Source organism: Sebastes umbrosus, chromosome 9, assembly GCF_015220745.1.
Source record: "Sebastes umbrosus isolate fSebUmb1 chromosome 9, fSebUmb1.pri, whole genome shotgun sequence".
Lineage (NCBI taxonomy): Eukaryota > Metazoa > Chordata > Actinopteri > Perciformes > Sebastidae > Sebastes > Sebastes umbrosus.
Genome location: NC_051277.1, coordinates 4,100,478 through 4,116,400, shown reverse-complemented (window position 1 = coordinate 4,116,400; position 15,923 = coordinate 4,100,478). Strand labels below are relative to the sequence as shown.

The following is a 15,923-nucleotide window of genomic DNA, read 5'->3' as shown; positions in this document are numbered from 1 at the left end:
CAGAGTCCCAGCTCGCTTGGTAAAGGCCTCATTCAAAACCTGACAAGACTCCTCTTATGCAGCTCTTTCATCTCCAAGCAGACCAGCCAGGCCATTAATACTGATTCTGTCTATATGTCACTGAAGTGAGTTTTATTCCACATAACTAGGTTTGATAAAACCCTGTTGCCAGGGATTGGAGGCTCATTGTTAAAAAATAGATGAAAAACAGATGTGTCGCTTTTTATATTCATGCTAAAGTTAAGCCATTATTTTTGCAGACAAAGTGCCACATATTTTAAATTGTGGGCTGCCTGCCTTTGTAATTAAAAACCTAATTTACATTTTGAAAAGCTGAGAACATTAATAAAAAAGCAATAAATGCTGTAAATCAGCAGATGTAGATGTGTGGGAGAAATGTATGCAGATGTGATGATAATACAAATGTTTTTCATGCATACAAATGCAGTGCACCATTAATGCTGTATAATCAGATTAGTTGAGGTATAATTGATTCATCGCTTTGTGTATTTTTTCTGGTGGTTGCAGATTTATTCCGTCAGGTGTCCGGTCCTGGAGGTTTGACGGACCAGCGTCACCTCAGCCTGCTGCTCCATGAAGCCATCCAGATCCCCCGCCAGTTGGGTGAAGTCGCCGCTTTCGGGGGCAGCAACGTGGAGCCCAGCGTCCGCAGCTGTTTCCGCGTGGTGAGGAGACGGGAGGAGTTACCGTCGTGCATGCCACGCCTAAACACATTCACAGATACACACATAATTTGGACAATAAGAGCAGATAGAACCATCCGTCTGGAATGTGTGAGTTCACCTTACCCCATTTGATCAGATAAACACTGTTGTGGCGTTGATATCGTCTTATTTCAGTCACAGGATTCAACTACTGATGGAGTTTAGTGGCCCGATGTTCAGAGGTGGGACCAAGTTATTGTTTTGCAAATCACAAATAAGTCATAAGGCTCTTCACAAAGTGTAACGCCATTTTAGCAACAGACGAACTGGCGGTAAACCAGTAACCAGTATTTCATCATAGTTTGCTCCTGCAACTTGATTGGATGCTGTCGGATTGGATTAAACATAGTGGATCTGGGGAATTTAAGCCGAAGTAGGCGAGATTTGAGCAAATAAATTATGATTAAAAAAAGTTATTTTTATAAAACGGTCGCTATATCGTGACAGTAGTACATGAAACAGGTAACTTGAAAAAAATCATGTTCCTCTGTGCCCTCCGGTGCTCCTAACGGTATCTTCAAGATTTCACAGACTGGAGGAAAACAAGCAATAAGAGCTGATCTGAGGTCTGCTGTCCATCTGCAGTCTATGAGAGCCGGCTGTCAATCACTCGCGAACTCCGACCAAAAGGTCAAACTAGGCGTGTGTAACATAATCAAATGCAAGTCCCAATAATATTCACCAAAACTAAAGAGTCCAGAGTTCCACAAAAAAACACCACTTTTCTGGGATTCAGCAATAAACAACGAAAGATAAAAAATTCTGTTTGTTCAATTCAGTTTTTCCCCAACGAGTGAATCCTCTTCCCAAACCAATAAAGGATCTCTGCTCAGTTTGTTCAATTCAGTTGAGTTATTTCCCCCAACGAGTAAATCCTCCTCCCAAACAAATCAATAAAGGATCTCTCAGAAAGTAAATAAACCCAACAACATCTCTGACGCTGTCGGAGTTACCTCCTGTACCGGGCAGTTGATCATCTTTGTGCACATACTTTTTAAATAACAGACTTTTTAATCTTTGGCCTTGAGGGAACTTAAGTATTATTGTCAAGTCGAGTCTAAAATCATCAAATTTGAGACTCGAATCGAAGTCATGTGACTCGAGTCTACATCTCTGCCAATCTCCCGTTAGTCCAGTATATTCACACAAGCTAGTGAGAGAGACTGACCACCACTGGGGGAGTGTTGTAAGACTTGATGGTGCTAGTTTCAGTACTTTAATCAACGGCTTGATTGCCCCAACAAGAAAGTCGACCTTCAAATCCCCTCTCATTCATGCTGTTACAGTATCCTGATGTATCTCAAACCCACTAATTTATTAATTACTGTGTCAGAAAATGAAGAGTGACCTCCAGATAATCAGAACAGAGCTTGAGTCTGTGCCAAGACAGAATTACAAATACTGTACAGAAACAGAATTTTTTAAATGCAGAGTCCTTAAAAAATTAATGACAATATCAAACATTTGCCTTTGGATAACTTCCATCGAAAGCCAAGTATGAAAAAATGATGATGTCAGCGATGTGAAGCCTATTGTGTTTCACTAACATCAGCAGAGTCCGACTTTTCCTTCAGAGGAAATGGAGAAGTTATAATTATTTTACCTAAAGAAGCCACTACCCCACACAGTGATGCCTCACAAACATTACATCACATTAATATTGCATCGCATTGCTTTTAATGCACATAAAAATACAGCCGGTCGGTTGGTAGATAATGCATGATGTCTGTAGCCATAGAATATGATCTACGACTGGAATATTGATATGATGAAGCGAGATCACAGAGTTCACGGCGAACGGAGCAACAGCTAATGAGGAGACATGTTCAAAGCATGAATTAATTTGTCTTTCTCTCCTTGGCTTTGTTCTGAATACCGTCTGAAGTTGTACGTTTGGCGCAGGTTGCAGGAACTTCACCTTGTGACATTCAAATTGGAAGACCAGATAATTAAAGGGGTTGTGAGGAGCAGGCCGCAGCTTTTTTTAGAAGTTGGCCTGTGCAAAGCCTTTTTAATTCCTTCATTTTTGAGGCGGATCCTAATTATACTCACTGTATTCTGGTCCATGCTTGCTGTATCAGCTTCAGCTGATTAAAATCAATTCCTTTCTCCATGTCAGGGAGTTTAGTTGCAGATGAAATATCCATGTAATGCGAACTGGGGGTTGACCTGTGAGCTCGTTTATCACTCGGCTTGCAAATGAGTGAGAGTCAGTTCATGGAGATGTTGCTTCCACCTCTCATAGACGTTGACTTTTAGACTCTGCCTTGCGGCTGCTATCGATTATTTTACTAATCGAGCATTCTAGCGATTATTCCATCAATCAATCAAGTATTGGATAAGAAATATGTTTGCTTTATTATGAAAGGGCAATAGTAAATATACAAAAGAGAAAATAAGAATAAGGTATTTTAAAATGAACAACTAATTGGTTTCCTTTTTCAAAACATCGATCCATTTAAGTGCTTTATTACATTCTGGGTTGTATTTATTATTTTTATTTTTTTTCCTAACTTTACTTATTAGGTTTCCAGACAAATCACATATAACAGTTTCAAATTAGGCTTCAAGTAATTACAAAACAGAAGATCAAAGAAAGAGAAAAAATAAAACACCAGTATGAGAAAGTAAACAAAACAAGACTTTAAAAAAAAAATATAAAAACAATTAAATATATTAATATTAAATATAAAAAAACAAAAATAATTTGTGTGCATGGCAGCTGTAAAAGTAAACATCTAAGTACACATACACGTGTACATATGAGGAGTATGCAACAATAAAACACTAAAGGAATCCTTTCAATCAACGAGGTAGAGATATTGAAAAGAGTTTGTCAGCGTATGCAAAAAAAAAATGGTTCCAATGTCTTTTTAAAACCAGCGGACGATCCTCTCAGTGTACACCTAATTCTTTTTCCATATTAACAAAGTAGAAGATTACTCTAATCCAGTAATGAGTAGTGGGTAGGTGGAGTGGGAGGGATTTCTACTTGAACATTTGACCACTCTGAGTTTTAAATAAAAATTATTTCAAATGACGTTCCATTGACTGTAAAAATAAGTGCGTTGGTCTCTCTCACTCTCTCCCCCTCTCCCTTTCTCCGTCTTCCTCTCTCTCGGGTGCATGCCGTCCAGCGGCAATACGCAATTACAACTTTCCAAACCAATAGTTGTTTTGGGATTACTTGTGACAGCCCTCGTGTCCACCTTCAGTTGCACTCGCAAAATCAATCCGCACACTGTTGTTAGCGCCACCGCAAACGTGCGCCCCGGTGTTGTTGTGGACGGGGGGTTAAACTGAGCTTCAGGGAATCGTTTCAGCTCTTCTCTGTTGGCAGAGCAGCAGATGGATTGAGTTTGGGACTAAGAATATGCAACAGTTTTACTGAAAAATCTGTATTTATGTGCACGAGGTTATTCGGTCAAATTCAACATTTAGTAAATATGTTTTTGTGAGAAGTGTTTTACGTCGATTCTCGATTCACAAACATGCAGTTTAGTGGATATATGGTGCAGAAAGCACAGAGCTTTGATGGTTAACTGAGTGTTTATCACCTCTACTTTACCGGTGATGTTTAAAGCATCCCATCTGCTCTGTGTGCTGCTCTGAGCTGCCGTGCCGTGGCGTGCTCAGCATAGTCAGCGCCAGCTCCAGGTGTTCTGTATGCGGGGAGCCGCTACAGTGTTTGACCTCCCACGTGGAGCTGGCTACTTTACTACCAGAGAGAGGAGCTCCTTCATCCCCCCGGGAGACTCTGTACCTCTGTACACCTCGCAGTGTCTGTGTGATCAGTGCACACACACACACGCACACACACACACATTTATTATGCTACTCTGCTTGAGTGGTGGAGGAAGCCCCGGGGAAATCAACCTCTTAATGCATCTCTGATGCAGACTTAATGAGAATTTAGCACATCACGGATTTTCAGCGCTTGGCGAGTCATTCTTTTATTAGGCTGACTTCCTTTTTATCCCACTTTCTGGAAATCTCAACAAGGATGGGCTGCATGCAGACACACACATACAGCATACACACAGGAGTTATGTCTGTTGTGTTTTAGCTTTATAACTGTATAAGTAGTTGCATTAAAGCAAAATATATGCCATAGTGTAGTACATCTTCTTTCTCCTTTCTCCTCTTATCTTTTGTATTCTCTTTGATTCCCTGCAGCTCACTGCTGGACCACCTTCTCCTCTCATTACTGTGTGTACCTACCCTGCTGTTGCTCTATATTTGGATTGTTTACAATCTCCTGCACTTCTTTCTTTCCTCCCTCCCTCCCGCCTTCCTTTTTTCCAGGCCCCAGGGAAACCTGCCATCGAGGTGTCTCACTTCCTGGAGTGGATGAGCCTGGAGCCCCAGTCGATGGTCTGGCTGCCGGTCCTCCACCGCGTGGCTGCCGCAGAGTCCACCAAGCACCAGGCCAAATGCTACGTCTGCAAACAGTGTCCCATCAAGGGCTTCAGGTAGGCATGACATAAAGATTTATTCGCAGTGGGCTGTTGCAACATCACAGAAAACAAGACTCGGTCTAAACTAGGGATGCTCATTTTGAAAAAGTTTCTTAACCAATAAACGCCTATCGTTAACCAATTATTAACCGTTAACCGACAAGATTTGTGCCTCACATGCAGCGGTGTACCAGCTGCAGTGTAGGAGCACAACAGATATTGGTTGACGGGAGTCTCCAGTTCACCGTCCGGGAGCGTTAACTAACAGCTACGATGCTGCGTGTAGTGTCGCGGACATGCAGCCACTTTCCCAGTAAAAGTCTCCACCGCACATTTAGTGTAGTTTAGCAGGTTGTCAGCTGTGTGTCTGCCCGGCGTAACTTTAGCGAGTGTCCAACAAACAGTGTGTGTATTTGCGCTACGTTAGCAGCTCTAGCATTGCCGGAGGCTTCGTGGCCGCCGCCGCACACGTAGTGTGCGTAACTTTAGCGAGTTTCCAACAGACTGTGTGTTTGTTGGCGGTGAGTGTGAGGTTGTTGGTGGCGTTCTAGCTGTGAACGTAGGTGTAGCAGTGTGTGTAGTTTATTTGTCGGTGAATAAATGCTACGAAACTACAACTCCTCCATCCGAACTTCCTGTATCCTGCAACTCCGGCTCCGTCTCTTAAGGTGGGCTGTTAAGGTGGCCAGCTTTTCTCCTTAAAGAGAGGAGCCCCTCCTCTGAGCCGCTCAGCTTTTGAGTTAAATATTAACATTTCTTTTAACCATTTTAACCGATAGCGTTAATCGGTTAAAATGCTTAATGTCGGTTAACGGTTAAACGGTTAATTATTAACATCCCTATACAACCCAAGAATACATGTTTGGTACGATGAAATTGTACGTTTTATGCCATTATGAGGGTGTGTAAAATAAAGGTCTACTTCCTGTGAAGGTTAATACGTTAAAGAACTGTGTGGTTTAGTAGTTGTGTATGTAATACGAATGCAAGAGAAAGTCTTAAAAATATGTAGTTTGCATTACAACGGTAAGAATATTACTTGTGGGAGCATTATGACAGTCAAAAGTAGAAGCAAAGAAATGAATTTTAGTAGTGGCAGCTGGTGTTTCAATTATATATAAGAGTCGCTGCTCACTAGATGAAGGCTCGTTGGAGATGTTGGAACTAAGATACGATGTATGATGATTATAAGAGCAGCAGCAGCCGCGCACTCCAATCTGTGCAATAATATGAATTTATTGAGGCAGGCTTCAAGCGTTGTTGCTTGAAGGTCCCTGACAAAAAACGTTGCTCAAAAATTGATATGGTACAGACAGATTGCAGGGTGCAGATGTTGTTCCTGTTATTATGCAATATTCCTCATTTTTATAATATCTGGCACAGAAATGTGTCTACTGTAGAGATATTGGTTTATACATCGATCAGCTGAAAGTTATCAAAATACATCATTTATTATTTAAGATTGTTCAGTCAATGTCAGACAGTCTTATACGGTTTAAAACGTTACACAGACTATTATTGCAGGGAAAAGTTACACAGCTTTTTTTACTGATGTTTCGTAATCAATGTAGGTCTATGATCTTTAACACGTACCTTCTGGTCATGCAGTAAATTTTACACATACTGGAAAAGCATATTTTACTGTTTCTCGGAGGCGTTGGGAGCCCGAGTCGCTCGTAGCCATCCTTGGAGCGACAAGCTCCTTATCTTTTGCCAACAAGTATGAAAACATGTGAGTGTGGAAAATGGACTCCAGTGTATGATTTGTGGCTGAGAAGGAATTACATCTGGAAAGATTTTATAATGAAGATGGAGGAGGTGTGTTCGATAAGTTTTAATAGTTTAGTTTACATTTTTTCAGGGTGAGGACTAGTGTGTCTAATGTAAAGCACCTTTCTGTGTATATTCCTTATTTTACTATGTATATAGATCAGCGGTCAGCAACCTGTGGCTCTTTAGCTCCTCTCCAGTGGCTCTCTGTGGATTTTTAAAAATGGAAATGAATAACTGTTTTTTGTTTACATTTTCATTTTTATTCATCATTATTGTAGGTCTATGGTACGATGGAGTATTAGGGCCACATTGATGAAAAAAAATGTATCTGAGATTTCGAGAATAAAGTCGTAATATTACGAGAATAAAGTCATACTACTATAAAGTAGTAATTTTACTTGTTATTTTCTTTTTTTCTCGTAAAGTTGTGACTTTATTCTCGTAATATTACAACTTTTTTTTCTCGTAAAGTTATGACTTTATTCTGGAAATCTCAGATGTTTTTTCCCTCAATGTGGCCCTAATACTCCGTAGTACATTGTCTCTTTGGCCCTCACTGCATTAAACTTATATACTATATACTTAGACTATAAACTGTGTTACCTTCATCACAATGCTCAAATGTTTTGCGGCTCCAGACAGATTTATTTATTATTATTTTTTTGCCTAAAATGTCTCTTTTGATAGTAAAGGTTTCTGACCCCTGGTATATAGACTTGTACTTTTTAAAGAAAGTCTGCTTTGTATTTAATTTAATCCTGACTGTGGTTATTGTTCTTACCTTTGGGTGTGCTGTGTTTTGTTTTTGTTGTTTGTTTTTCTGCTATATATATTATTTAAGATACAGAGACATGAGATCTTAGCAGGTGACTGTATTGTAGTACATCCCTGTCTGGAGCAGGAGGATGTGTGAAAAAGGCATATAAGTTCAGCACATAGACATGCATTCTGTACACACACACACACACACACACACACACACACGCACACACACACACACACACACACACACCGCTATACTCAGCCTTCGTTCTCTTGCATCTGTTCAGCCTCTCTCTTATATTGATCTTGACAGGTATCGCAGTCTGAAGCAGTTCAATGTGGACATCTGCCAGACATGTTTTCTAACCGGCCGGACTACCAAGGGAAAGAAGCTGCACTACCCCATCATGGAGTACTACACACCAGTAAGACAAACATTATCTAGTGCTTTAACGGAATACAAATTCAAGGCTCCGGGGACGAATAAAAACTCAGCTGTGCTCCAAGAAGATACTCCTATCTCCTCGTTCCTGCTGCCAGACCTAGATTAGCCCCCCTCCTCTCCACTGTAAGATCTCTAAGTGTATATACCGTTAGCTACGCTTACACTGCCTCGTCCAGATCCATAGTGTGCAGAGATTGAGTGCCACTCAACAGAAATATCCTTTTTGGCTCACGTAGTGCACACATAAAGTGCTATTTGGAGCACACATTGTGCACTAAACCCCAATAAAACCAGAGTCTTAAGCTATTGCACGCGTGGTCTGCGAAGTGGAGTTAATTTCCAGAGGAGTAGCTGGAGCTGGAGTGGACTGAGATGCTGCCAGATTTAATCTCTAATCAATTCTGAGCTGTAAAAATGTGGCAAAAGGCCATCTGTACAATGATTTCTTTTTTTTTCCTCTGGACAATATTTTATATTAGCTAGCTAAGGTTTTTCACAACGGTGAGGCAGACAGGCTTAGATTTCTACTATGATAGAGAGAGAGAGAGAGAGAGAGCAGGAAACAAGAGAGCCAGAGGGATAAAATGAAAGAAAGGAAGCAGCAGAAACTGAATGAGGAAGCAGACGGATTAATGAGTTAGTCATCTAAAGACTAACCAAACAATTTCCGATGAGGTAATTTTGGAGAAATCAACATTTTCAAGAGTTCTTAAGCGTCGTAATTAGTCTCCAACCTTTCCACCTCTCACCCCTCCTCCAACCCCCCACCTCCTAAATCACAACCTCAGACGACCTCGGGGGAGAAGATGAGGGACTTTGCCAAGACTCTGAAGAACAAGTTCAGATCGAAGCAGTACTTCACCAAGCACCCGCAGAGAGGTTACCTGCCGGTGCAATCGGTGCTGGAAGCCGAGAGCTCGGAGACGTGAGTCCCACACAAATAAACAAACACAACGCACAGACACATCTCTCTGCTGCTGCTGCTTCTCCATCATCTATCTCTCACTTTGACCCATTCAGACTCCCCGCTGTCGTAGGCTAATTATCACGCTCTGACAATTTTTTTCGGGGCTCTCTTCCTCGCTGAGATGGGTTAAAGGGACGGCTTCTGTGTTCTGAATTAATATAATGTTATTCCTGTGATCTCAGCTCAGACGCTCTGTTCACATGAGCGAGTCTCACCCAAAGGGAAAAAACAAGAGCGATGAGACTAAAATTCATGAGATCATCAAGAAGCATAGCTCAGGGCTACGGCAGTACCCAGGAAGATTTAGCATGATTATGGGCCCCTTGTTTGTTGCTGATTGTGTCACTGCTCGGGTCACCTTTTATAACCTCAAACATTACATGAGTTGGAGATGAGACTCCGTGGTGGAAGCCACACAGACACATCAAAAGTAAAAGCACTCATTATGCAGAATGATCCCTCATATTGTTATATTAATATATTTTATTATACTTATTATACACGCTGCTTATTATAATATTGTTTAGTATTATAACTGATGCATTGATATAAAAGCATCATTTTGATGTAGTGGCTAGTTGAAATGGAGCTACTTTAAAGTTTTTTTATACATTTTGTGGGGTAGTTAACCACGATGGTTTCCATCCTGGGGACCCCTCAAAGGAGTTTTAAGGTAAATCTGAGAGTCTGCGATGTTATCAACGAGATGGGGAAGAAGAAACAACATAAAAGTAGCATAAAAATGTTTCTCAAATCTTTGCTTCTCCTGAAATGTTGGATAGTTTTACCTCTACATGACTGAAAACTCTTAAAATGCAACAATATAAGAAGAGAACATCACTCTTTTGGTTGAACTACACATAGAATAAGGCGGAAGGGATCTCCGTAAACTTGAACCAGTGCCTCGACTGAGGCGTGATCTGCAGGGAGGAGATCTGGGAGCACACCTTTATAGTAAGAGCTTTCTAATGAGCTGCAGGGCCTAACGTTGCGACACAAAGCTCGTCTGCAAGATTTCACAGACCGGAGGAAAACAAGCAGTAAGAGCTGATCTGAGGTCTGCTGTCCAGCTGCCGTCTATGAGAGCCGGCTGTCAATCACTCGCGAACTCCGACCAAACGGTCAAACTAGGCAGCGCTGAATATTATGTTACATTAATGCCTATTTCTCTCCTCAGATGTTTTCAGAATCATCTTGTAGTGCACGGTTTAGCTGTAAAATGAGAAAGTTGTGAAATGTGGTGAAGGAACGCCAAGTTCCGGTCACATGACCGGAGCACAGCCAATAGGAACGCTCTCTCAATGAAATGACCTGTGATTGGTCAAAGTCTCCCGTCACGGGTTAGATGTTCTAAAGCCTGAAAACAGAGCCATGAGGAGGAGCAGAAGTCTAGTTATCTCTCAGAACACTTGAATTATAATATGCTGAAAGGTTATTATGGAATGTTTGCCCAATGATGCCAAATATATATACTGCCTATACTGCAGCTTTAAATGCAGCACTTGCATGAATTATTTTCCTCCGCTATGTAACAAGTCGTTTCTCTTTGCTTGCAACGAGGTTCACAAATATAACTTTTTTTTTCTGGATTATAGCAATATGTGTGAGGTGTTTTTTTTCAACTATAACACTTGGAGTGAGAGTGTTAGAAAAGCCTTGTTGAGGTATTAACGTTGGCTTGTGTTGTTCCCAGGCCGTGCTCCTCGCCGAAGCTGCCCCACGCAGACACACACAGCAGGATTGAACATTACGCCAGCAGGTACGTGGCCCGCCGCGCTGTGCTATACATCAAATCACTGCCACGAAGTATCTCACTCTGCTCTCTCCAAATCAACCTTTCTTCTTCTTCGTCTTCTTTATATCCACTCCACCCCAGCATCCACCTCTTCTTCTTCCTCCCCCCGTCTTCTCGGCCTCCCTCACCCCCTTTAGTCTTTGCCACACACTGATTGAAGTATTGATTTGGCTGCGTTGTGCTCGGTGTGCTCTCCAGCCAGGCTGTAGCCTCCTCCTGCCCGGCAGTTTCATTCCCTCTTACTCTCCACACGAACACATGCTGGCTGGCACACACAAGCAGAGTGTGTGGTTGTGTGTGTGTATGTGTGTGTGTGGAGGTCAGAGGGATTCAACGCGCCTAGCGGCTCGTCACTTGCGAGGGCAGCGAGCCCATTGGTCACCTGGGAGCTGTTGGTGTGGATTAGTGTCTGTCTGACAGGTTATAAACAGGGGCACAGCACTGGACTCTCCCACAGTGACGCAGACACACACACACACACACACACACTGAGCCTGCAGTGTGTGTGTGGTACTGTGTGTGTGTGTGTGAGTGTGCCATTGTGTATTACTTCCCTGAGGCTTTTACACACAATTGCTTTAGACTTTGCCAAACAGAGGGAACACACAGCAACAAGAGAGCAGACACAATCGTCCTCTTTACCCCTCTTATCGCTCCCCTTTTTCTCCCTTTTCCTCCTCCTGTTCTCTTTTTATTCCTTTTTTTAGTCTCATCTTTGATCCCTCTCTTCTATTGTCTCTCATGCTCTCTCTCTCCTCTATCCCTTTCTCTTCTTCTCCATTCTTTAATATATTTCCTGTTAAATCCTTTTACATTTACTCGTTTGTTTCCTAATTACAGAACAGTTTAGTTCAAACAACTTTTGAGTCACTCAGAAAAATGTTCACCAGCATAAAACTGTCGCTGCCAACAGCCTTCAAAATGAACAAAAAAGGAACAGAAATGGAAACGTGGTGTATTTTAGTCAGAATGAGACACGTTGCCTTCCTTTTTAACCTGCTGAGAAAAACACCAGAAAAACTCCTGCAGCTAAATATAGTTTTTTTTTAGAAGTGTCCACTGTATCTATACAGTCTCTTAGCAACTTTACACAGCAAGCCTCTCATCTTTTTGCATGTCAGGAAGCCATCTTTGTTTCCAAACCAGCTGTGCTCTGCATAAGAATGAATCAGTAATGCTGCATTCACATGGAATCAGGCCGACGGCAAACCGGATATCATTTTAGTGGGCGAGAGCAGGACGGTGGAATTAGGTGAAGAAAAATGAAGCTAGAGTAAATATGACTCATCTATTGTGAGGAATGTGTGCTTTGTTTTATGTTTATGACCATATTCTTAATTTAATTTATCTTATTTATCTTATTTATCTTATTTATCTTATTTATTTATTTATTTATTTATTTATTCATACATTTATTTATTTTTATATTATTTATTGATTTTTATTTTATTGATTTACTTCATGATATTTTCATTGTAAATATAAGTCCTTTTTAACTTCATGCTTAACTATTTACTTTCAAGTGATTTTTTTTATTATTTTTATACACTGCCATATGTTCAATTTGGGAGAAGGTTCTGTGTTGTATGTACAATGTCTTAAATATATAAAATCAATAAATATACGTTTAAAAAAAATTTAGGTGAGGCCTTAATAGAATACCGGCAATGTGCCGTCCAAAATTAAAATTGCCGTACTCTGCGACAGGAATTTACAACCGTATGTAGCGTAGCTCCCTCACACCGGAGAAAATTGTTTACGTTTCCACTATAATATTAAGAGAAAGCTGCATTTAATAACTACATGCATTACTAGAATAAGTGCATTGAATAGTAGACATTAAATCATTTTATTTGATATATTTCATTCCATCACAATAGCAACATATCGTCTGTTATTTTTCCTGTGACGTCCAGGAGTTGTTGTCCGTCTGCCTGATTCCATGTGATTGCACTATAAGGGTCTTTATTTGTGACAATAACCTACTGTAAGATCACTGGGCTGTGCTTTCAAATAGTGTCCCAAAACACCCCATATTGATCTTTTATAAGCACTATATAATCAATTAATAAATGGTTTAAAACACATTGTAGTTTTAAGCAGATATAAGGACGGTTAAAGTGTATTTACGACTCGCTGCTCATATGAAGCATCTGTTACTGGTGTAGAAACACATAATGAATGGTTAATAATATAACATTGTTATATATGATATATGTCTTCTTTGCACATTTATAAACCGTTTTAAAGTATAAGGATGGAGATATTCTATATGTTTTTGTTGTTTTGTCTGCGAGAGACCAATCTGTCTGAGGCTGTCGGCCTCGAGTCCATTCTTTACCACTAAATCTTTAAAACCAGGTCGTGAATCCACACTTTCATTATTTCCGGGGCATGTAGCAGCCGGCGCTGTCGCTTTTAGCAAAATGTTACTCAAACAGAAGGAAATAGTGATTTTGTTTTCAGCCACCGATCTGGTGCGCCAGCGAGTATTTTTGGCAGCTGGATTGTGTTTGTTGGATTAACTCGAAAAGATGAATACACATGTCAGGATCATTGGTGTGTTTTTTATACTTGTGGACAACAACGGAGCTCTGTAGCACACAGATGCATGTAGAAGCTGGATCAGGCTTTGCTGGACAACACTTATTATTTGTTGACGGTAAAGAAAATATAGAATATCACCAGACTTATTATTTAAACCTGCTTGTGTTCACACGTCTACTTATATATCTTTACACATGATTGCAGCTCGGTTAAACTGTGTTATGAAGCATTCATTGACACCAGTTATGGATGTTTCAGAGGAGGAGTTACAGATGCATTCACAAAACTTTGCTCACAGCTATTTACTGAATAGAGGGGGGTAAAATAAAGTGGCACCATTGTGCTGCATATTGCTACAATAATTAACATTTGTATATTTATTACATGAATACAAAGTAATGAAACAGAGAGCTTCGCTATTTACTGGCTCGCTGCCACTTCTTCTGCCTTTTCCCTCACCAAAGGGTGAGACGTTGCTGTTTTTGGCCGGCTCTGTGACACTGAGACACTGACACACATGCAGATGAATGGTGCACCTTTGCCGGAGCTTCTCGCTTGCTCGCTCACCCGGTGAGCGGCATGGAGGGAGGCTGGTGCCGTCCGTTCGTCTGCATGCGGCCACCGGTGCCGCAGAGCCAATTGAGGATGTGCAGAGTTTCACTTTGGGGGCATTACATGACCAAGCATTATATCAATCCACTTGACGAGGGCGGCTTCAACCACAGGTGCTTTCCCCCGTGTGTGCATTCGTTTATCATTCAGAGAAAATGACTTTCCTTTTCCCATCATGATGTCAATGTGCACGCAGCATCAGCCTCAGGTATCTAGCTGGAAAACAGACGGTCCTTGACGTAAAGCATCAAGGGGAGTAAAGTAAAAAAAAAAAAAAAAAAATTGTTAGTCTAACTTATTTTTAAAAATGTTTTTCCATATATTGTCCTGTTTGAAAAGACTCAAAATAAGCACTGTAAGGGGACGACTTGATTATTTAAACAACATTTATATAGAAATGATTCTGTCCCAAGCTTTTTGATCCATATAAGTCAGGGGTCAGCGACCTTTACTATCAAACAGAGCCATTTTAGGCAAAAAAAAAAGAAAAAAAATCTGTCTGGAGCCGCAAAACATTTGATCATTGTGATGAAGGTAACACAGTTTATAGTCTAAGTATATAGTATATAAGTCTAATGCAGTGAGGGCCAAAGAGACAATGTACGACGGAGTATTAGGGCCACATTGAGGGAAAAAACATCTGAGATTTACAGAATAAAGTCATAATATTATGAGAAAAAAGGTCGTAATATTGCGAGAATAAAGTCAGAACTTTACGAGAAAAAAAGAAAATAACACGTAAATTACTACTTTATAATATAATGACTTTATTCTCGAAATCTCAGATTAATTTTTTCCTCAATGTGGCCCTAATACTCCATCGTACCGTCGTACCATAGACCTACAACAATGATAAATAAAAATGAAAATGTAAACTAAAAAACAGTTATTCATTTCCATTTTTAAAAATCCACAGGGAGCCTCTGGAGAGGAGCTAAAGAGACGCAGGTTGCTGACCGCTGTTATAAGCGGTTGATCACTGTAACCTTGATCACTATAAGCGGTTTCCACTGTATAGATTCTTTACACAATAACACAAACATCTGTACAATTCAGTGTAATAGCCCTTTAATCATTTTGGGGGCAGTAGCCAGTAATCACAGTGTTAGTGGTCCAATTCCTGGTTCCAACATGTCAACACGGCTCTGGATGGTTCGGCCAATCTGCTGCCGTTAGTGTGTCAGTGAACGAGAGGCATAAATGCACTTTTATTCAAAATGCATTTACTGTGTATATTGTGCTGTGTTTTGATTATTATTTTGTCCCCCTTCTATGTGTAGCTCATTGATAAGTATTACTTTGGTCCAGCGTGCCATAAATACATTATACTGGCTAAAAATTAATGCATTTGCTCCGCTTGTTCCATCGTGATAAGGAGCGCCGTCGTAATAAGAGCAGACAGAGTAGCCTGTCTGTCTCTAATTTCTAATTTTGAATTCATTTCCCGTTTTAATCGTAACTCTCACTTTGAACACTAATGAAAAGTCGAGGCGATATCAAAAACACTGGATGTCATTATTGGCAGGTCGGTGTCTGAAATTCTGTCATATTATTGGACAGGTGTGTGCAGGAGTCGGCGTGTCGGTGTGTCAAAGTGCCCTTCAGCCAATAACGGCGTGTTAATCCATGGTAATAACGTCGTCTCCAGTCATCTCCGGGGAGATAAAGTATTTGATGTTCGCGGGTTAGGAAAGCCTGATTTGCCAGCATGTCAAACACTGAGACAGCCTCTGTCTCTTCCTCTCTGTATCTCCCCCTCCCCCCGTATCGATGCAGGAGTAGAGTTCATTCCTTTCATCATCAGCGCTGCTTCGACATCTTATAGAGGATGGATGAGAGG

At 40.8% G+C, this 15,923-nt stretch overlaps 1 protein-coding gene across 3 annotated transcripts in view; it reads left to right on the top strand.

Annotated features, from left to right (window-relative positions):
* Positions 1 to 15,923, top strand: part of drp2 (dystrophin related protein 2) — a 105,100-nt gene that overhangs the window by 67,418 nt on the left and 21,759 nt on the right. For all 3 annotated transcript variants that reach the window (XM_037779980.1, XM_037779981.1, XM_037779982.1), the window contains 5 exons: positions 529 to 686; positions 5,031 to 5,197; positions 8,031 to 8,142; positions 8,951 to 9,087; positions 10,823 to 10,888. In XM_037779980.1, coding sequence (XP_037635908.1) covers positions 529 to 686; positions 5,031 to 5,197; positions 8,031 to 8,142; positions 8,951 to 9,087; positions 10,823 to 10,888 — 640 coding nt within the window. The remainder of the gene's footprint in view (positions 1 to 528; positions 687 to 5,030; positions 5,198 to 8,030; positions 8,143 to 8,950; positions 9,088 to 10,822; positions 10,889 to 15,923) is intronic.